The 22761-nt window shown below is 39.6% G+C and overlaps 1 protein-coding gene across 2 annotated transcripts; it reads left to right on the forward strand.

Annotated features, from left to right (window-relative positions):
• The first annotated feature begins 979 nt into the window (after positions 1-979).
• Positions 980-21578, forward strand: Znf354a (zinc finger protein 354A). Of its 2 annotated transcripts, XM_077801559.1 has the most exons (5): positions 980-1160; positions 2152-2237; positions 7556-7682; positions 8175-8273; positions 19554-21578. In XM_077801559.1, exons 2-5 carry the CDS (start codon positions 2205-2207, stop codon positions 21116-21118), a joined length of 1824 nt encoding a protein of 607 aa, XP_077657685.1. In that variant the 5' UTR covers positions 980-1160; positions 2152-2204; the 3' UTR covers positions 21119-21578. The 2 variants fall into 2 exon arrangements, with proteins under 2 accessions (XP_077657685.1, XP_077657687.1); XM_077801561.1 differs by lacking the exons at positions 980-1160; positions 7556-7682; positions 8175-8273 and having other exon boundaries at positions 2168-2237.
• Positions 21579-22761: the final 1183 nt, after the last annotated feature.

Genomic DNA, 22761 nt, shown 5'->3' on the forward strand with positions numbered 1-22761 from the left:
GGGCACTTCCAAAGCAGGTTTCCTGTGAAGAGTTCTAATTTGTGTGTTTAGAGCAAAAAAAGACACAAGTTCTACAGAATCATATTTCTGGAAGAGAGGTGGTCACTTCAGCATATCTGGCCAGTCCATGTGGGGTACCAGAGTTTGGATGTGGTTTGTCCTCCTGTGGTTTATGTGCTAGAGTTTAGTCAACAGTGGTGGTGTTGATTTGATGAAATCTCTAAGAATTTGGGTCTAGTGTGAGATAATTGGAGGTGCTGCTTTCAGAAGCAATTAATGCTCTTGAGGAGTGAGTTTATTCTCCTAAGAGTGGATTATTATAAAGCAAAGCCACCCATGTGCTCCTCTCTCTGCTTATGACTGTTTTCCTTCCCATTTCTCTACCATGCTATGATGAAGTCAAGGTGCTCTTTACCAAAGGTAAAACAGATAGTGCCAATAAAATCTTGGTCCTCCAGCTTCCAAATCCATGAATTAAATAATTATCTTTGCTTTATAAAGTATCCAGCATTAAGAATTTGGTTGTAGCATCAGAAAACAGACACTGTTTGCTCCCTACCGGCTAAAAGTTACTCCAAACCAATGATGTTCAGTTTGTTCACCCACAGTTATTTCAAATGGCTCACAATAAGACTTGACTCCTAGCAGGCGTTCCGTATCCTTTCGATGAATAACTGCAATGGGTTGGTTCTTGGCCAGTGTCTGATGGCCACACCATCATTCACACACATGAAGAATAGGAGATGCTGCCCTCCATGAAGTATTCACTTCTTGGAATCCAAGATTGGACCTCGCTCTTGGAGGGAGTCAGCGAACCCCAGCACACTAGAGGGAGCACTCAACTGAGGTCTGGGAACCAGATAGGTTCAGCCAGCGCCTCGCCTCAAAAAATGCGGAGAACTACACATCCCAGAACTCTCGAGTGTCGAGTGGACTTCATTTCCCAGAGGCGTTAGCGGCCAACCCTGTTCCACCAGCCCTAGACGCCTGGACCTTTGCGGCCACGGAGTTTGCTGGTGGATGCGTGACGCCAGGGGCTGAGGTAGCCCGCGGGCAGGGTCCTGACGCCAGGCTGCTGGCGGGCGGGGCGGTTCCGGACCTTCCTGCCTGAGGAGCACCGCCCGGCGAGGCATCGCCCCAGAAGCCCCGAGCCTGGGGAGGTGAGCGGCAGAGGGCGGCGGGAGGCAGACCCGGGCCTCGGGAGGATGCGGCGCCCAGGCGTGGGGTACAGGCCCACGAGGTGCGCGGAGAAGCCTTTGTGGTTCCGGCAACGCGCCAGCGCCTGTCCCCGCTAGCCGTCCCGCGACGTCGCCTCAGGCGTGTCAGGTGGTGCTCTTGGCCCGCATTTGCGGCAGGCCCACCTCCTGCTAACCCAGGTCTGTCCACTGCGCGTTCCCTGCCCTGCTCTGCCTTGCCCTGCCAGCGTTTGGTTTCCTGCCGGCCTCTTTGGAACGCGTGAGAAAATGAGCTTCGTCCCTATGGCTTCAGCACTGTGCGGTGGCAGACCTCGTGATCTGTCTCACCGAAGAGACGGGTGCAGGGTGCCCCTATGGCACAATTAAGACTGGTACCCAAGTTTTTGGTTTCTGCGCTTGACCCCCTTCCCTCCGTAGGAAAACCACTGTTTTCCTTTTCTGAAACAGCTTTCTCTAAAATCTGGGAATTGATTCATTGACAGGAGACAGAGGAATTTGGGTAGAAATTTTGGAGGAAAAATTGCAAGGTGCACTGTGAGGTTAGAGCGGATGCCCAGGAACCTGAATCCTGGTGCCATTCTCACTGGCTGTGTGAACTGGTGCACTCTGTCCTCACTTTTCTGATCTGTGAAATGGAGTGCTAGCAATGCCTGCTGACTATGTGGAATTGAACAGTGTAAGCCTGTTGGTGCCTGGCACTTGGTGAGGCTCAGTGAGTCCCTGCTGCTGATGAAGCCCCATGTCTTTCTGAGTCTTGCTTCTGGAAAGCTACAGAGTCACAAAGAGTGGGGCCCTGATCCAGGATGGCCCCAGCCCTTTTCTCTGATTTTGTCCACTCCCAGTTCCTGACTTTCCTCTTTGGGCACCTGGGGGGTCACAAAGAACTTCAGAGCTCCTGATTCTGAGGGGTGGAAAGCAGAGGGGGCTTTCTTGTGGTTCCTTTGTCTTCTCTTAGATCTGCCTTCTGGAAACTGCACCCACCCTGGGGAGAAGAGCCCAAAAAAGGACATGGCTCCTGAGCAAAGGGAAGCAAGGTCCCAGGTGAGCTCATTGCCATCTCTGTTCTTAGTGGGTGGATTTTCACCCTCCCGCTTACAATATAACTTTCACCAGAATTTGGAGCACAAGTCCTTTGATCTTGGGGTAGCTGGTCCACCCTCACAGGTGGTGGATTCTGTAAGGAATACTGCCCATACTCACACATGTCTAGTGTACACTTTTCTCTTGTTAAACACGTTTTTATTCATTAATCTCAGTCCATTGTGTGATTACTAATTTGATAGGATTAGATGCTGCACTAGGGACAGAACAAACATGCAAACCTGATAAAATTCCTTTCTGGCCCTCCCTTCTTCACTCATTCTTGTCTTCCTTCCTTCCCTTGGCAAAATGCTCCCCCCCCCACCTCTGAGCAAGTGTTTTGCCTGTTACCAGTTTTTACTCTCAGGTCAACTGATCTTGACCTTCTCTCCTCCCAGGAAACTAAAGGAGGTACCCCATGCAGGTGACATAACCTGTGAACAAAAAATAGCTATGTTGCAGGGCACACAGTGACAAGGTCTCTTTCTCTGAAGGCAAAGAATATACTCCTCAGGAAGCTGCAGGAGGTTTCCATGAGGATCTTGTGAGATGTTGGTGATAGAGAACCAGCACATGCTTTGGATGGGAAGTGGAGTCCTCAAGACAGACAGCCACATTTTAACTCAATTCCTTTGTTACTGTTTATGGGCCTTGGGCAAATAACTCCACCTCTTAGTGCCTCACCTATAAAATCAAAATAACAGCTATGCCTACTTCCTTGGATAGATGAGAGGATGACATGTGTTAGTACATAAAAAGTGTTTGGATCAAGGCTGGGCACATAATAATTGCTCAGTGTATGCTTATTGTGGTAGCTGAATGATACTATATTAATAATAATATTAATTTCATGGATAGAAATTAGTAAAAACTGGAGGTGGAGTGATTGTCTAGCTTTTTTATAAGGCCCTGGGTTTTATCCCCAGCATCATAAATTTTTTTTAATTATACAATGTTTCTAGGACCCAGAAAATACTAGTCCTTCTCTACTTATCTTCATCTAACACTAATTAACAGTTGGTATTTCTTGAGTGTCCAACATGCTGGGGAATGTTCTGAGGGTTTTGCATTTGTTATTTCTCATTCTCACAACAGCATGGCAGTTATCCCCTATATAATTTGGATCAATTATCTCCTATATAATATGGTCCCTAAATGCCCATATGTTTAAGACGTGGCCCTTAACCTGTGGTACTACTAGGAGGCAGAGGAACTTTTAGGAAGTAGGATCTAGTAGGAGGAAGTTAGGTCACTGGAAGTGTGACCTGAATTGAAGCCCTTGAAGGGAATACTGGGACCCTGGCCTCCTCCTCTTTCTTTCTTTTTCTTCCCAGCTATAGGATGAATGGGCTTCCTCTCCTTCATGTTCACCACAGGCCCAAAAACAACAGGACTAATCATGGACTGAAACTTCCAAAACTGTGAACCATAATAAACCACCTTAGGTGTTTGCTATAATAACTGAAAGCTGACTAAAACATCCCCATTTTATAGACATAAGAAAAAACTGAGGCTCAAAGAAGTCAAGTAACCCAAGTTCATTCTCAGGTTCATCTGACCTTCAATCCATGCTTGGACCAGCCATTTCTCTGGTATGTCATTCAGAGTATGGACAGACCCAGCTACCTGTTCCAGGGACTCGCAAACATGGTGGAGTTTCATTTTCTGAGGCTATGGCCAGGACCCACCATTGTATGTTTCAGCTGCTCTGTTTTCTTTAAGCCTTTCCCGTTCTATTCTGACAGGGCCAAATTGTTCTTCTGCCCAAAACTTTCTTCATCCCTGTGTATAGGTGAATCCCTTTACTGCATCTCCCTATCCTCACCTGCTGCCCATGGGTTAGTACGGGGTGATGTGGTACGTAAAACTCAGTGACAGGAACTTTAAGACCAGAGTGAGTGCTGGATTCACAACTGGAATACTTAAGTTATGGTCTTGCTGCTGCCACTGGTAAAAGCATGGGATCTCAGTTCTTGGTTAAACTTGATTTTCCTTGTCTCTGAAATGAAGATTGAAGTAGAAGATGGCATATGGTCTTACCTGTCCTGCCAGTTTTGTTGTATTGCAGAATTAGAGATCTAACCCAGGACTCTTGTATGTCAGACACCCTACCGATGAACTATACCCACAACCTCTAAACAGCTGTCTTTCATTGTTCAAATCATTTAATGCATTTTCTTTGTGTACAATATGGATTGTAAATTCTTAGAGGGCAAAGATCATTTCTTATATTCCTTCCATATACCAATAAATTGTTTTTCTTGTCATATATTGCATTCTCATGGTATAAATTTCAGAGAATTTAAAAAAAAAACATATGAATAATAAAAGTCAGTTTTTCCCACTATACTCTCGCAACATTGCTAGGAGTGGCAGGACAGGGAGATTCCTCACCCACAGAGCAAGTAATGCTACAGAAGCAGACCCTGCTAGGTGTCCTTTAATTCAATTTATTTATTTTTTTATATTTTTAGTTGTAAATGGAAACAATACCTTTATTTTATTTATTTATTTATCAGAAAGGATACAAATAAAGAGGTGCATCAAATGAGGTATGGTATGCCACCCTCAAAGAACTCTCCAAATCCTTTCTTTTCGAGTTTTTCTGGAGGCTCCATTAACACAGGCACTATATATTAAATCATTGGCCAACTTCACTGTCAGCTCCTAGCTTTTGCCAGTTCTTAGCATACAAAAAATCACTTGTCATTCATCACTTTTGAAGATTCTGTGGATTTTAGGAGCTCCATGCCAAGAAATGGAATGAAGACCAAGTGTATATTTCATGATATCACATTTTAAAAAAGAAAGTAAAGAGTCATTTGCTTCTACATCTAGAGATAACCATTGATAGCCCTTTGGTGTGTATCCATAAAAATCATTTTATATGTCCATTTATCTATGTGCATATGTATATGTATTTTACCTTAAATTTTTTATTCTAAAATGTACATACTGTATAATTTTAATCATTTTTGAGTGTATAATTCAGTGACATTTTAAGTGTATACATTCACATTGTTAAGGAACCATCATCACTATCCATCTCCATTGTAAATGATAACATAAAACAATAACTTGACTTTAAAGAAAATAAGATAACTTACTCTGAACCAAGTATGAGTGGCACAGAAACATGGATTCAAGTTGCCTGAATGACTTGTTCTGCTGTGGAAGAGATTACCTGAACTTATAGCCAAAGAACAAAAATCATGAATCAATATTTTTTTTCTTTTTTTTTAATTGGTTGTTCAAAACATTACAAAGCTCATGACATATCATCATTCATACATTTGATTCAAGTGGGTTATGAACTCCCATTTTTACCCCAAATAAAAGTTGCAGATCACATTGGTTACACATCCACATTTTTACATAATGCCATATTAGTGACTGTTGTATTCTGCTACCTTTCCTATCCCCTACTATCCTCACTCCCCTTCACTCCCATCTTCCCTCTCTACCCCATCTGCTGTTATTCAATTCTCTTCCTTGTTTTTTTTTTCCCCTTTCCCCTCACAAACTCTTATATGTAATTTTGTGTAACAATGAGGGTCTCCTTCCATTTCCATACAGTTTAAGGGAAACTGTATGAATCAATATTTTTAAGAAATATGTTGGTGAGGCCAGTAGGTAGGTGAGCTGTAGCAGAAAGGGAAAGTTTTTCCTATAGGTATTGACTGTTGCAGCCTTCTTAGCTTTAGGGTTGGTGGAGACTAGAGGTCTGTTAAGCCGTTAATACATTCTAAGAGGTTTACCTAATAGGAGAATGTTAGGTGAGATACAAAAGTTTAAGTAAATGACTCTTTTTCTAAGGCCATAATGTAGCCCAAGCTAATTTTGACTCTCAACCTGCAACTTGCCATCTCTCCATAATCAGGATATTCTCAGCTGAGGTCAGTCTGCTTGATCTTTAATATAGATGGCACTGGGGAATAAAACTGACTGATTTATGTTATATGCATGTACAACTATGTCACAATAAGTTTGATTATTATGTATAATTATAATGCACCAATAAAAATAAAATTCAAAATATAGATGTGGCTTCTTCAAAGAAATTCAGCTTCTTATATAGATTATCTCATTTATATATTTCCTAACCCTATGAGGTAGCATTGAGAAGCAGATGTACAGATTGACTAGGAATGGAGTCTAGGACAACCACTGGGTTTGGAATTCCATTTCTATCACTGACCAGCTGTGTGACTTTTAAAGGATATATTTCTTATCCTTTTCGTACTTTTTTTTTTTTTGGTAGAATGGGGACAATGGTATTACCTTCTTAAATTGTGGTGAAGATTAAATAGATTATACATAAAAGATTAACATAAAGCTTTAAGAGCAGTACTTTGCCCATAGAAAGCATTTAATAACTGACAGCTATTTTAATTTTTGTAATTACTATCTTCAATTCAAATAAGCAGACATTGCCTGTCTTAAGTTATTTAACCTAGTCTTCATCAATGAATATTTAGGTTTTTTCCATTTTTTTCTACTGCAAACACCATGATAAGTTTTCTTGTATGTGCAATTTTGTGTACTGTTCATTATAGTACAAATACAATCATTGGTAAGTTAAGAATATAAACATTCCCGGGCTTTATTATCAAATCTGTCAGATCGTTCTAATTAACCTTCCCACTAATGGCCTTAATCTGTTTACATATCTTTTGTAGTGGTTAACACAAGGCTGGTGTGATAGTCAGCTTTCCATTGATATTACAAAATACCAAGGTATTAAGCTTGTAAGGAGAAAATGTTTATTTAGGCTCATGGTTTCAGAGGTTCAGCCCATGGTTACTTAAGCCTGTCATTTTGGGCCTGTGGTAGAACATTACTTCATGACCAGAAGTGCATAGCAGAGGAAGCTGCTCACATCATGACTGTTGGAACATGGAGAGAGAGAAATAAGAAGGGGCCAAAGTCCCAAATCCCCTACAAGAGCTCACCCTATTGGCCTAACTTCCTTTCACTAGGCCACAACTCTTTAAAGTTTCCACCACCTCCCAAAAGCATCTTGGGCTGGGAACCAAGTCTTTAACACCTGGGCCTTTGGGGGGTCGCTCAAGATCCCAAGATATAGCAGCTACATTCATAATTCTTTCTGTTGGGTGTGTTTTTGTCACTGGATGAATATTCATTAAATAAAAGACCTGGCACCTTGAGAACCTTAAATAGTATAAACAGGATTTCATGGTAGCCTGTCCTCCATTTTCTCCATCTATATGCTGTGTGAGGGCTGGTCCTGGGAGAGCTGGAGTGGCTTGTTCTTACAGGTATCAGTGACTTTCGAGGATGTGGCTGTGCTCTTTACTCGGGATGAGTGGAAAAAGCTGGATCCTTCCCAGAGAAGCTTGTATCGGGAGGTGATGCTGGAGAACTATAGTAACCTGGCCTCACTGGGTAAGGAAATCCCCTCTGGACACAGTTCAGAAATTAGATTTCAGCACCTGCTTCCCTGAATAAAAGCTGTTGGTCATCAAAAAAGTTTAGCTGAGGTTTGCCTTATGATTATACAAATCATATCTTTGTAAATAAATATTGAGAACATGTTCCTCTTACAGGTGTAGAATTGCCCTGTGTTTAGGAATGGAAGAGGTGGTCTTGGTAACCATCACCTTCCTTCTATGTAATTACACATTAGAAGTTTCTTCATAGTTCAGGTATCATTTTCCCACTGTGATTGTTCTGTGGTGTGTGCAACTCTTGGCAGAAGGCTTCATCCAACCTCTGGACCTTCCACTTGCCTTTCCCATTTGTTTTTTCTAGGGGTCAGCAAACTTTATAAAACACCAGGTAGTATAGGCTTTGTGGGCCACATGTAATCTCTGTAACAGATTGATCTTCGTTTTGTGTTTTTCTGAGTTTTTTTAAATTTTAATTATTTTCTATTAGGAGGACTCCCATTTATCAAACCAAAGGTGATCTCCCTGTTGCAGGAGGGAGAAGATCCCTGGAAGGTAGAGAAAGAAAACCCTGGAGGCACCTCTCTTGGTGAGTGGGTGGCACAAAATATTACCATATGTTACTATTTATGTTTAAAGAATATTACGTGTTTGTGAAATATGCAAATAAGCTCAGAGAGGAATCGCTGCAGGTATCAGTCTGGTTCAGAGGAAGGTGCAGCTTGGAGTGTGTTAATTGGGAAACTTCCTTTTGGGTTCTCAGGCCTCAAGAAATTGATGGGGAAGGGAAAGCCCAGGCCCCTAGAAATGAGCTTCTGCTTCTTTGCCCATAATGAATCTCTCTAGAGCTCTTTTTATTCTTTCCTGTTATTTCTGAAAAGGGCTGCATTTTATGTATTCATTCAACAAACAGTGTAATTTAAGGGATTATAAATAATTCATTCTAGCTGAATCTGCAGGTTTGAAAGAGACAAGGAAGAAAATGAGATGGGAGGCTGTCTAAGGGCCACATTGTAAGTGCTTTTGGTACAGCTCTAAGAGATTTGAACTATTCCATGGATAGCCAGAAATATTTGAGGAATTTAAGCAGAAGAACTTTTTTATCCCTGATATTTTAGAAAAATTGGTCTGAATCAGAAACAAATGTTCCTTGATAAAGGAATGGCTAAATAAACAATGATGTGTGCTTACCCTGCAAACGTTGCCACAGTTTAGAAAGAAAGAACACCCTAATGTGGATGGAGCTGCAAGGCACATCAAGGAATAAAGCAAGTTACAAAATATCACCATATGTTACTATTTATATTTAAAGAATATTAGGTGTTTGTGAAATATGCAAATAAGCACTGAGAGGAAGGTTTGGAAAACACACAGAGTTACAAGGACACACCTTAACTGGTAACAGCAGTTGCTCTTGGAATGAATCTAATAAAAAAGGACTTTGTTTTCATGTAATGTTTTAATTTTCACAAAAAGAATATGTTCACAAAGGTATCTTGACTGCAAGTTAATAAGAATGGTCACTTAGGAGGCATTATTGAAGTGAGGCAAAACTAGAGTTGGAAGCCTCACAGAATTCATGGGAATTCAGGCAGGAAGCCAGTGGGCCTGGACTAGAGGCACCTGCTAGTGAGGATCAGGGGGTGGAGGAAGAGCCAGCTTGATAAGGAAGTCTGAGGAATTCAGTGTGGAATGGTTTTCATTTGAGATGTGAGTAACATACATGGGTAGAGGTTACAGATGGGCAGTTATGTAAGGGAGACAGACTGGTTGGCACTCCAAATAGAGGTCAGGGAATCCTCAGTTCAAAGGGGTAATTGCCACCTTGAATTGACCAGGTAAAGGAACAGAGCAGAAAACAGAATCCTAGGAAACCGACATTTGAGAGATGGTTAAGAGAGAAAGGACTTTGTGACCAAATCTGAGGTTAAATTATCAGAAGAAAGAAACAGAAGAGGTGGCTGTCAACCAAGAAAGGCTGGGGATTTGAGCTTGTGGAGGCATAGAAAGTGGTCCCAGGGAAGGTCTGGAGAAAGGTCAGTTCAAGCAAGAAGAGTAGAAGAAACTGCAGAAGACAGCAGTGGAAACAGATCCTGCTGAGCCCGGGCCCTGTAACAGGATTTGGTCTGAGAATTGGAGAGCCTGGGAAGGGCTGAAGAGTTGTGAGTTTCCTGGAGTTGCACAGGTTCACCCTCCACAGAAGCAGCTTCCAACTGACTTAGGGAGCCTGAGAACATAGAGAGGAGACACTTAGGAGGCTACGTCAAGTCAAACGGTCAGAGACAGCCTCCCATGTCCCAGCCCAGGGAAGAAAGAGCACAGGACAGACTACCTTGGTACAACAGTGCCCATGCTGGGGACTTCTCAATTAAGGTGACAATTTTTGAAATGGAAACCCTAGTTGTCTATCTTTTAACCCTCATTTTGGAGAAATAAATGAATTCTTTGGAAACTGCCAGAAACCACCCCAACATAAACAGAGAGCTCAGATAGCAGGGAAACTCTGGAGTTAGGAGGCATCAATCTGGCTATTATATGAGGCCTGACTCTGATGGGAAAGATCAGAGAAAGAGGAGAAAGAATCATAACCTGTGATTAGGAAAAATCACCTGCCTTGGGAGCTTCTGAAGGAGGAGTGAGTCTCCTTCATGAGAGAGGTAAGTGTGAGTGGGATTAGACTGAGTACCAAGATTCAGGGCTGTTCAGAGAGGCACTCGCCTCTCAACTCACCCCTTCTCGGCTTCAGAAGACAGCCTTGAAGGAAAGCTGTGAGTGATCACTAAGTACAATGAAGGACATCAAAACTATTTTCTGTGCTGTTACCCTCTACCCCATGGGGTGGACTTCCTCTTTTTGGTGAAAGGTAGACATGAGGTGGTAGTCCTAGGGGAGCTGATGTGTGGTGTGAATGTGTTACAACTCTGGTGAGGCACCCATGTCCCTGGATTATGGTGTCCTCTAAACAGCCCTTCCCAAAAGAAGCTCACTCCCCAAGAACACAATTGAAGGACCTGGATGTTCTTGGAAGTACCTACTATTATAATTAACTTTCAGCCAGAACCAAAATCCTAACCCTTGAAAAGCTAGTTACATAAAAGCTCATGCTCTGAGAGCAGGATTCCCTAGAACCTCCAATAGCCTCAGAATGCACTTTTACAAAGTTATTTTTCAATTCGGAACTGTTAATAAATAGGAACAAAGCCCCCCCCTCAAAAAAAAAAAAACTTATGAGAAAAACAACCTGTGTCATCCCTGGCTTTCTAAGTTAAAAGATATGGCTCAAAGGGTCTGCATTTCTGATTTGGGTCTCTTGCTTAGAATATGAACCAAAAGCATAATCATTTGAGGTTGTGCTTTTCTAGAATAGTTGTACTAAGAATAATGGAGTTAAACTTGTTTGTACAGCTCATAAGTTTGATTCCCACCCAAATGTAAAAATATCAGATTCTATGCAGTGAAGGATAATATTTTCTTCCCATTGTTTCCAATTCTTTTGTCCTCTCAAAGCAAGAAGCCATCTAAGATGGACTGAAATGCAGGGTGGTCACCTTGAGTGTTACCTGCTATGCTCTAGTGAGGTTTGCCTGGGCAGCATCTGCCTGAAGGAAAGGCATCTTTTCCTGATTTGCCCAAGCTGCTATACAGATTAGCAGCAGCCCTACCAAAGTGGCATGCAATGGTTTTAAAAAGTGACTTCTTATACAGTATCAGTGAAGTCACAATACTCTGCAGCCCTGTTTAATATGTATGAATTAGTGCTGTTGCTGTCCCCCTGCCCTCCAACAAAGACCCATACATGGGCCCTCTACCTCCCCCTGCTGCCATCAACTTCTCTTTCCTTTGTAGCTATCAAAGGGATCTTTTTAAAAAGTAAATTATGTCATATTGCTGCATGCTCAAAGCCTTTAGAGGATTCCATCCCATGGAATACAATCAAGAATCTTCATTGTGGCCTTTAGAGACCTATAATGGTCTAGCCTCTTGACTTTCATCTACTTCTTCTCTGCCCTTTATGCAAGGACTCTAATCACCCTGGCTCTCATCTCTTTTTTTGCACTTGCTTTTCCTGATTAATACCCATTCTTTTTCCTGATGACCGCATGCATGCATGACTCATTTCCTCATATTCCACAGGTTTCTTCCCCTCAGCATGCTTATCACTGCATAATAGTACATATTTATATCTGTCTCTTTCTTTGCATTGTTAGCTCCCTTATGAAGAATTGCCTCTTTCATTCATTCCCACTTCACTATTGTCTAAAATAGTGGCTGGCCAGAGTAGACTTCCAGCTTTATAGTAAATGCAGAAATGACTAAGGCTAGGTTAGTTCTGATGGACATAGAAAGAAGCAAGCCAATTCCAAAGATATCTGGAAAGTAAAAATAGGACTTAGAGATGGAATTGATAAGGAAAATAAAGGAGATGGAATTGTTAGAGATACTTGCTTAGTTGGTGGCTCGTTCTGGAAAGAACAAAATATCATTCACTGGAAGGAGATCGAGTATGGGAGATGGTATGAATTTGGTTTGGAATTAATTAAATTGAATTGTCTTTAGTTGGCCCAGTTATCCAACTGGAGATGTCAGGACTGAGTATGAAATGTAAATTTGCAAGAACCTGGTCCATAGAGGATAATTAAAACATTGAGTGAGGTTAAGATAGCCTAGGGAGAAGGCTCAGTAAGAGGAAGAAAGAGGCTATGGTGAGCCACATTGAAGTCTTAGTGTTGTTAGGTCGTAGGGGCAGAAGCATTTCAAGTAGTCAGGTAGAGAAGAATGAATCCATAGTGAGGTCAAGTATAGATGTACTGAAGGAGTAAATTGGAGAGTTTGGTACCATCAAAGGCAAGATGCATAATAGAATGGTAGCAGTAGAAATAAGAAGTGGATGGATTTGGAATATATTATATGGTAGAATAAAAAAGTCTTGGTAGTTGATGAGATGATGAGAACAAGAGGCTGCCTCTTGAGGATTTGATTGAGAATAGTGCCATTTATAGAATCAGGATTAAACAGGTTGGATGAAGTGATCATGAATCTGGTTCTAGGCATATTAACTTTGAGGTGTCATTAAGGCATCTGAGTTGTTGTTTTGAGTAGATAATCTGGAAGTGTGTGTGGCGAGTAGAGACTTCTTGCCTAGATTATAAGTTTGTAATTGAAGCTAGCCAGTGGAAAAAAATCAGAAAAGTTTGGTGGCCAGGAAGTAAGCCCTAAGGAACTCTATGAATTAAAAGAGCAGGTAGAGAAAACTGATGGTACAAAGAAGATTGTAGCTCAAGAAAAATGAGCCACAACATGAAGCAAAGTATGGGGTCACCATAGCTTAGGAGGAGAGTGTCCCAAGGAAAGCAAGGGATTGTTGTCAGGTATTGCTGGAAGTAAGTTAGGTGAGAATTGAAGAAAGTGTCTTGTCCTAGCCACATGGATGTCTTAGTGGTATTAGGTGGTAGGAGCAGAAAGCCAGAGTGGATATGATGAAGGGTGAGTGAGAGGAAGCAATGGATAAATGTAGAATACACTACATATAGGAATATATTTAGATAAAAATAGTATATAATACACCTTATTCTGCCCCTTTCACTTGGTGCATATTAAAACTCTTTCTTGTTCGATACACAGAGAGCCATTCTGGGCTGGCTCTACGCCAGCTCTCTTCTCCACTGGGAAAACATCTGGACTTGATTACATGCAGTTTTGGGTAATGATAGCCAGCAGGTCCATTTGAGATTAGGATTTTATAAATGTTATTAGCAATGTGGGAAATTATTTAAAGCTATACCTTTATCAAGTGCCAATGTAAAGTTTTGATGTATTAAAATTAGAGTTAGCCCAAAGGTTCATCAAAGTAATGCAGTTGAATAAACTTTGGTGTGTACGCATAGTGAAATTCTCTGCAGCTGTATAAAGAAATAAAGATGATCTCTGTAAATTCCACTGTCATCTAAGAAGGGGCCAAGGAAGTACAAAAAAATTTAAAAAGTAGGTATGTTATATATGTACTTACAATTTTTTTAAAAAGATAGAAACAGGAAAAAAAGGATAAAAGCAGATCAATAAAAATGGTTTTATAAGGTAAAGGAAATAAGAGGATGAAGGGAGCAGGAATAGAATCTAGAATTGTTTTTAAGATATCTTTTCTTAATTTGACTTTGGAAATACAAAGACATTTTAAAAAATTATAAAGTAAAATTTAAAAATGAAACAGTGTCCCCCAGATGTTGAGAGCAAAATGAAACAAATGACCCTAATTGTGTTTCAGGTTGGTTAGTTTAGCAACATAGATAATTATTTCAAATTCCTTTATATCACAGCAATTTCATTTATTTGTAGTTTATATCCTAAGGACAAAAATAATTACAAACAATAGTGTGCATTTCAGTGACAGCGATAAGTGTAACTTTGACACACTTATGCATGAAACAGTTGATGTCTGAGATCTCCTGTAGCATAATTTATTGGAAGAGAGATAAGGGTTTATATTATTGTGCTATGGCTGTAGAAATTACCACAGACCAACTGGCTTAAAACAACAGAAATGTATTGTCTCACAGTTCTAGAGGCCCAAAGTCAAGGTACTGGCAGAACTCTACTCCTTCTGAAACTGGGTTTTTCCCTCCTTGCCTCTTCGTAGCTCATAGTGTTGCCAGCAGTCCTTGATAATCCTTGGCTCCTGACTGCATCAGTCCTAACTCCTCTACCTTCACATTGCATCCTCCTTTTTCTGCCATGAATTTCTGGAAAATGGCCAGATTTTGCCAGTTTCCAAGGACAGTAGTCATATTGGATTCAGGACCACTATAATGTCCTCATCTTAATTTGATCAAATCTGTAGAGACCCTATTTCCAAACAAGGTTACCTTCTCAAGTACTAGAAATTAGGACTGTAACATATTTGGGGGATGTGACAAATCAACCCATTATAATATATAGATGGAACAGTATTAGTGGTGGTTGAAACTTGTTTGAAGATTCATTGTACAATTTCCTCTTTTATATTGCTGCAAAATTTCCACAATTAAAAATTTTTTAAATTAGTTACCAACCGTACAATTTCTAGAATGTTTCTCTTTTCCAGAAACATAAACATCTGGAGGATGTTTACAAATGTGCCACTCTACCCTCTATCATGGTCATATATATAATTCCCTGCATATAGCTCCCTCATTCTCTAACTCTAAAAACTTTGTGAGACTGCAAATACAAGCAACATTTTTATAGAAATGACTTGGATCATTTTATGAATCTAGCTGAAGAATAAGGTGGGGAAGGACACTTCAGGAAATAAATCTGGAAGGTTGACTTCAGTTCAAAGACTAATGATGACTTCACCCCCCCCCATCTATCCTATGAATGGTCCTTTAAAGTCTCATCTTAGATATCAGAAAACTCTAAACAGTATCTGCATCCCTTGCCTACCTGCACCCACCACCATCTAAGGATAGTTTTGATGGTGGTCTAAGCTCATGTTTGCATCCATTTCTACCTTGTGTGTTTGTTGTAGAAATGATCACATTGTGTTGTAATTGTCTATTCATTTTTTCATTTCTATGCCAAACTACATACTCTTTGAAGAAATGAACGGTTTCTTTTCACTACAGGATCTGTAGTATACTGTAGATTACCAGTACCTACGTTATAGCCTAACACATACTAGGTATCTTTTAACTATTTGATAAATGAATAAAGTAAGGAGCAATGAATACTCTTTGAAATAGCAAGAGGAGCTTTCTGTATTAAGAAGGTAAATCCAGTGGGAAATAATACTAGAAGGGTGAGATACTGGGGTCAAAGGAACAAACTGAAGGTCAGAAGCAATAGTCATTGTAGAGTAAGGAAATTCTGATCTTGGGTGGATCAGTGATGGCTGTTGGAGGCCTTTCACCTAATGGATTTCATAGAACTTGGTGATTGCCTAGACTTGAAATGCAGGGGAAAGAAGATGAAACCAAAATTTATAGAAAAAAATCATTGAAACGGTTATGATGTCATTTTGAACGGGGAAACGTAGGGAAAAAAAGCTTTGAAAAGGAATTGTTTTGGTAAAACCCAATGTTCAAGAACCAGCTGCCAAGATGGAAGGTGCTGAAAGATGAAAAAACAAGCCAGACTGACACAGGATTGCACCAAGTGCAATTTATTAGGGACTTACAGACAGAAGTGTGCTTTGGGTGGCAGCAAGGCAGAAAGATGCCCATACCCTGAGGAAAGGGAGTATATACTAAGCAAAAATATCCTGTGGCTACCTGAAATTTACCTGAACTTTCTCAAAACTATTAACATGTTTAACTACATTTAAGAAACAGTTCAGTGTCAGTGGCAGGCTAGAAAGAGAAAATTCAGGGTTGTCCTTCACATAGGAGGTGTGGGGATGGAGAGAAGATTGAAGAGACACTCTCAGTATAGGAAGAGCCCTGGGAGGATAATCTAGACCTAGTGACAGGAACTCATCATGGCGGTGGTCATTAGCAAGATCATTCTGAGCTCAAAACTTCTGGCCTAAGTTTTAACCTTATTCATGAGGTAGCTCAGGCCTGTGCTTGATTCTTGGAACAGAAGTTGAACTGCACCTTAGGAGACATACTTGTAGAGCTGTAGCAAATTCTGAGCGGATCATGAGGAAGTTAGGATGTCCTCAACGAAGACTCATATCTGTTTCAGTGGAAAATATGAGACTAAGGCATTGGCACTTTAGTGCTAGGATGAGTTTACCACAATTGATATGGACCCTTGTAGCAATAATTACTTTCATTACAAATAAAAATGTCCATGTCTCATTTTCCTTTTTCTCCTCTAAACCAAACTTTCAAAAACATTTTCCAAGCTGGGGATGGAACCAATATTTGACCCAGCTATTCCCCTTCTCGGACTATACCCAAAAGACCTAAAAAGAGCAAACTACAGGGACACAGCCACATCAATGTTTATAGAAGCACAATACACAATAGCTAGAATGTGGAACCAACCTAGATGCCCTTCAATAGATTAATGGATTTTAAAAAATTGGCATTTATACACAATGGAATATTACTCAGCACTAAAAAATTAAAAGAGAATGGCATTTGTAGGCAAATGGGTGGCATTAGAGCAGATTATGCTAAGTGAAGTTATCCAATCCCTAAAAAACAAATGCCGAATGTCTTCTCTGATATAAGGGGGGGGTGACTCAAAATGGGATAGGGAAGAAGAGCATGAGAAGAAGACTACCACTAAATAGGGAAGAGAGGTGGGAGGGAAAAAGAGGGAGAAGGGGAGTTGCACAGAAGATGGAAGGAGAACCTCATTGTTATACAGAATATATATATGATGTTGTGATGAGAAAAAGGAAAAAAAGTGTGTCACTTTAGATTGGATAGAAAAAAAGGATGGAAGAGAAGGGGAGGAGTAGGGAGGATAGGAAGGGCAGCAGAATAGAATAGACAATATGATTGATGTATGTACATTCCATGTATGTACATTCTGCTGTCATGTATGACTAAAAAAATAAAAATAAATCTTATGGTAAAAAAAAAAAATTTCCATTTGATGTTTTTGCTTTCTCACTTGCCATTGTTTCCTCTGTATACTCCAGTAGGACCTTGTTCCTTACTATTTCTTAAAAGCACTGTACTAAGCTCTACACGACCTCCATCTTGCCCACAATCAGGGTTTTTAGTCCTGAAGGAATTTGCCGCAATTGATCATTCACTCCTTCCTGGAGTACTTTTTATTCTCTTTGGCTTCTGGAACATCATACTGTCCTGATTTTTTTCTTAACTCCTGAATGTTGCAATAATCAAGTAAATTCTCTCCATTCTTTGTCTTTAAATAAAATCTGTATGCTGATATCTCCTGCATGCATATCTTCAGATCTTCAGCTCTGACCTTTTCCCACCTCTCCAGAATAATCTATACAACTGACTATTTCATTGTCTCCCTTCAGTGCCTACTAAGTCATAAGGCAGAGTTTTTGCTGTTACCTTATGAGCTAGAATCTAGAGTGCAAAATCTTACTGCTTTCTTCCCAGCACATGTACAAACCTATAAACGATGCCAATAAACACACGGGAAAGTGTTCCCAATACTTTAGGCCCAGATAAGGAATTAAAATCTGATTGTTTAATTTAGTATATCTTAGGTCGATAGGAACTAGGAAAACATTAAGCAGAGAATTTAAAAATTCTCTTTCCCTTATAATAAGCACCAAAAGTATGGGTGTGGGTGAATATAAAACCAGTCAAGGGGGATGTGCTATATGAGAAGAATTCAATACCTTTAGGAATACTATTTTAAAGAGGGAAGAAAAGAAGAGTTATTCATGAAGAAAACTGAGAAAGAGAAAAGTAAAATATATAATGTTCACTAAGCAGAAAAAAAATGTGTGAATGTGAGAAAGCAAATGTCAAATAGGAATCTCAAACATAGTAAGAAGCAAGAATCAGCCAGGTATGGTAGCACATGCCTGTAATCCCAGCGGCTTGGGAGGCTGAGGCAGGAGGATCACAAGTTCAAAGCCAGCCTCAGCAAAAGCAAGGTGCTGAGCAACTCAGTGAGACCCTTTCTCTAAATAAATACAAAAAATGGGGCTGGGGCTCAGTGGTCAAGTGCCCCTGAGTTCAATCCCTGGTACCTCCACTTCCAAAAAAAGAGAAGAAGCAGCAAGAATCCCTTCAAACAATGTCTAGCCCAGGGAAAAATGACAAACTACAAGCACAACCATTTTTCTGACAAAATTTAATATTTACTGAATTGTATTCTTGCCAATTGAAATATTTATTAAATTCTGGTCTTTGCCATTTTTCATGTTATCCCTGCTTTACATTTTTATATTCTTGCCTGCTGTTGATCTTGGACTCTTTTCAACCCTCCCTGCATAGCTTTTCTGGCTTGATGCACAAGCTGCCTTTCCAGCTCACAACCCTTGGCTTCACGCCTACCTTGTGGCCCCTCTGTAAATTAACTCAGTAATGCTGTGCGAACTGGCCCTAAAACCTCCCTGACCACCCATGTGCTGTCCTGAAAAGAAGTTTCTACAAGGGGCTTAAAATATGTGTATGTGAATGTATAATATGATAAATTAGCATGTACAAATATCTAACATTCTAGAAACTAGGAATATGTAAATAATTAAGAAAGATTAATAAAACAAGTTTTGTGTAGAATTGGGTTGCTATCAAGAGGATCTATAGGAAGATAGGATGTGCTGATCTGCTTATGAAGAACACTTAGAAAAGTAAAGTGATCTATAAGGAGAGAAATATAGAAAGATACAAAATACAATATGTATGTATATACATACCATGTGTATATAGTGTATGTGTATGTATTTGTGTGTGTGTATATATGTATATATATATATATATGTGGGTATGTATGTGTATAAGCACTCTGGTAAGTGCTAGGATAAGGGGAACAGAATATGAAAGTTCAGAGTCAAGCAAGGACTCATATAGTTAGCTTTTGAACTCAATCTGAAGGATACAAAGGAATTTGGGCATAAAACAAAAGAAAGAAAACTTTACAGATCAGGAATACTTACACAAAGAAAAGGAATGTTGAGATGATACTTTAGGAGTTCTTCATGCGCTTTGGATTCTGATCCTAGACTGCACTTCCTAACTCATGTTCCCCTTTTGATATCTTCTGTCTCACTCTCTTTAAATGGGTTCATTTTATTCATTTCTTTCACACCTTGTACTTCTACTCCATTGATTTTTTTTCCTATACTGCCTAACTCTCCTATTTTTTTCTCTTCCTATATTTTTTTTGCCAGATACCAGGACCTTCTTTAATAACATCAATATATATTGGTTCCACATTTGATCCAAAGAGCTAACTTCTGTGATATTACATGAGTCACCTTCAATTTCTTTTTTTTTCCCCCCTCCAGCGTGGAAGAGCCATCATAAGACCACAAAGTCAACTCAAACACAGGACTCTTCATTTCAGAGATTGATAATGAACCGATCCAGAAGGAATGGACTTGGACCCTTGGACTTGAAATCAGAAAAATCATGCATATATGAAGGCAAATTAGAGAAAAAACAGGATAAAAAGGAAATTTTTCAGATAGTTTCAGTCACCCACAAAAAAACCTTAATTGTAGAAAGAAGCCATAAAAATGTTGAATTTAGCCAGAACTTCAACCCAATGTCAGTAGTTGTTAGGCAACAGATAGTTCCCAGAGAGAAACCACCACCAAAATGTGAAAAAAAAGGAAACACTTTGAAACATAATTCAAATTTACCTAATCAGCCAAAAATGACAGCAGATAAACGCTATCAATGTAGTATGTGTGAGAAAACCTTCATTAATACTTCATCCCTTCGTAAACATGAGAAAAATCATAGTGGAGAGAAATTATTTAAATGTAAAGAATGTTCCAAAGCCTTTAGCCAAAGTTCAGCTCTTATTCAACATCAAATAACTCATTCTGGAGAGAAACCTTACATATGTAAAGAATGTGGGAAAGCCTTCACTCTCAGTACATCCCTGTATAAGCATCTAAGAACCCACACTGTGGAGAAATCCTATAGATGTAAGGAATGTGGTAAGTCCTTCAGCCGAAGGTCAGGGCTTTTTATACATCAGAAAATCCATGCTGGAGAAAACCCTTATAAATATAATCCAGGTAGGAAAGCATCTGGTTGCAACACATCCCTTCCTGGTCAAAGAGTTCATCCCAGAAAGAAGTCCTATTTGTGTAACGAATGTGGCAACACCTTTAAATCTAGTTCATCCCTTCGTTATCATCAGAGAATTCACACCGGAGAGAAACCTTTCAAATGTGGTGAATGTGGGAGAGCCTTTAGTCAGAGTGCATCACTTATTCAACATGAACGAATTCACACTGGTGAAAAGCCCTATCGATGTAATGAATGTGGAAAAGGCTTCACTTCTATTTCACGACTCAATAGACATCGAATAATTCATACTGGTGAGAAGTTTTATAATTGTAATGAATGTGGCAAGGCCTTAAGTTCCCATTCAACTCTTATCATTCATGAGAGAATTCACACTGGAGAGAAACCATGTAAATGTAAAGTGTGTGGGAAAGCCTTCAGGCAAAGTTCAGCTCTCATTCAGCATCAGAGAATGCACACTGGAGAAAGACCCTACAAATGCAATGAGTGTGGGAAAACATTCAGGTGTAACTCATCCCTTAGTAATCATCAGAGAATCCATACTGGAGAGAAACCCTATCGATGTGGGGAATGTGGGATGTCATTTGGCCAAAGTTCAGCCCTTATTCAACATCGAAGGATTCATACAGGAGAGAAACCCTTTAAATGTAACACATGTGGGAAAACTTTTAGACAAAGCTCCTCACGTATTGCACACCAGAGAATTCATACAGGGGAGAAACCCTATGAGTGCAACACATGTGGGAAACTTTTCAACCACAGGTCATCCCTTACTAATCACTATAAAATCCATATGGAAGAAGAACCCTAGAAAGTACATTTGCATGTGAAAAGCCTTAAACCAAAGCTCATCAGAGAACACATACTTCAAGAGTGATGTAATAAATATTGAAAAAGCCTATAATCATTTAGTGCCCATTAGCTATCAAATCCCATGGACAAATCTTGATTATGTAATAGCTAAAAGGAAAGCATTCATGCCTGTCACTTTTTAAAATAACCTGAGAATTCATAAGTGGAGACACTAACTTTGGGCATTTGTAAAATAAAAGGTGTTTGATTTTCCTCTTTCCTACAGCAGTGTAGTCTAGCTATCACATGTGATCATCATAAACATCAAGTGGGTAGGGATTTCTCTGGTTTTCTCATAAAAGCACCAAACTCTACACTGGTGATATTTTTTATAACATTTTAGTAGCATATGAGTGAATGAATCAAAGAAATTATACGTTTTTAATGAAAAGGACCAAAATAAAAGATTAAAATAAACTGTAAACTACCTCTCAGTCTCTGGGGTTTATCCTTTTCTTGTCTTAATGTCAAAATTTGCGCGTGGATTTCATTTAAAATAAAAAAGGATTTCAGGGGCTGGGATTGTGGCATAGTGGTAGAGCACTCGCCTCGCACATGAGAGACCCTGGTTTGATCCTCAGCACCATATAAAAATAAATAAACAAAATAAAGATACTGTGTCCATGTATAACTAAAAAAAATTTTTTTTAAAGATTTTATTAAAGAAGAGAAAGAAAAATCTGGTCTGTAATTTAGTAATTACTGTGAATTGAAAATTTCCACCTAATTTTTGTTTTAAGAAGAAAAATTATTGTTTTGAAATCATTTATTATGAAAGTATACCATTAATATCTTGTGAGCTGTCACCTAGGGGTATTAAATACAAAATAGGAAACTATTTCAATTTTAAAGCTACTATGAGGTTTTTTTCACTAAAAAAAAATAAAATTTAGTCAGCCTCAGTAATTTAGCAAGGCTCTAAGCAACTCAAAATCTTGAAAAATGTTTCTGTGGTGTGAATGCTGTTTCTCAAAATATTCTTATGTTGAAATTCTAACCTCTGAGGTTATATTAAGAAGTAGGGCCTTTGGGGAAGTGATTAAATCATGATAGTGGAGTCCTTGTGAATGGGATTTGTGCCCTAATAAGATAGTCCCAGACCTGGTGAGGTGGCCCTCATCTGAAATCTCAGCAGTTTGGGAGGCTGAAGGCCGGAGGATCACCACTTCAAAGCCAGCTTCAGCAACTTAGCCAGGCCCTAAGCAACTTAGAAAGACCTGTCTCAAAACAAAGTTTTTTGAAAAAAGGTTGAGTACATAGCTTAGTGGTTAAGTACTCCTGGGTTCAATCAACAGTACCAAAAAAATACAACCCTGGTGTAACTTGCTCAGCCCTTTAATCAGAGGATGCCATCTTTGAACCAGATGACCCTCACCAGACAACCCACTAGCACCTTAATCCTGGAATTCCCAGCCTCAACTGTGAGAAGTTTCTATTGTTCAAAGTTACCCAGTGTTGGATATTTTGTTATAGCAGCCCAAATAGACTGACATTAATTACTTTATAAACTTGGTGTTTTTCCCTCCAAATGCTAGTGATTAAACCTAGGGCCTCCTGCATGCTAGGCAAGCGTTATATACTACTGAGCTCTATCCCGCAACC

This window comes from Urocitellus parryii, chromosome 1 (genome assembly GCF_045843805.1).
Source record: "Urocitellus parryii isolate mUroPar1 chromosome 1, mUroPar1.hap1, whole genome shotgun sequence".
Taxonomy (NCBI): domain Eukaryota; kingdom Metazoa; phylum Chordata; class Mammalia; order Rodentia; family Sciuridae; genus Urocitellus; species Urocitellus parryii.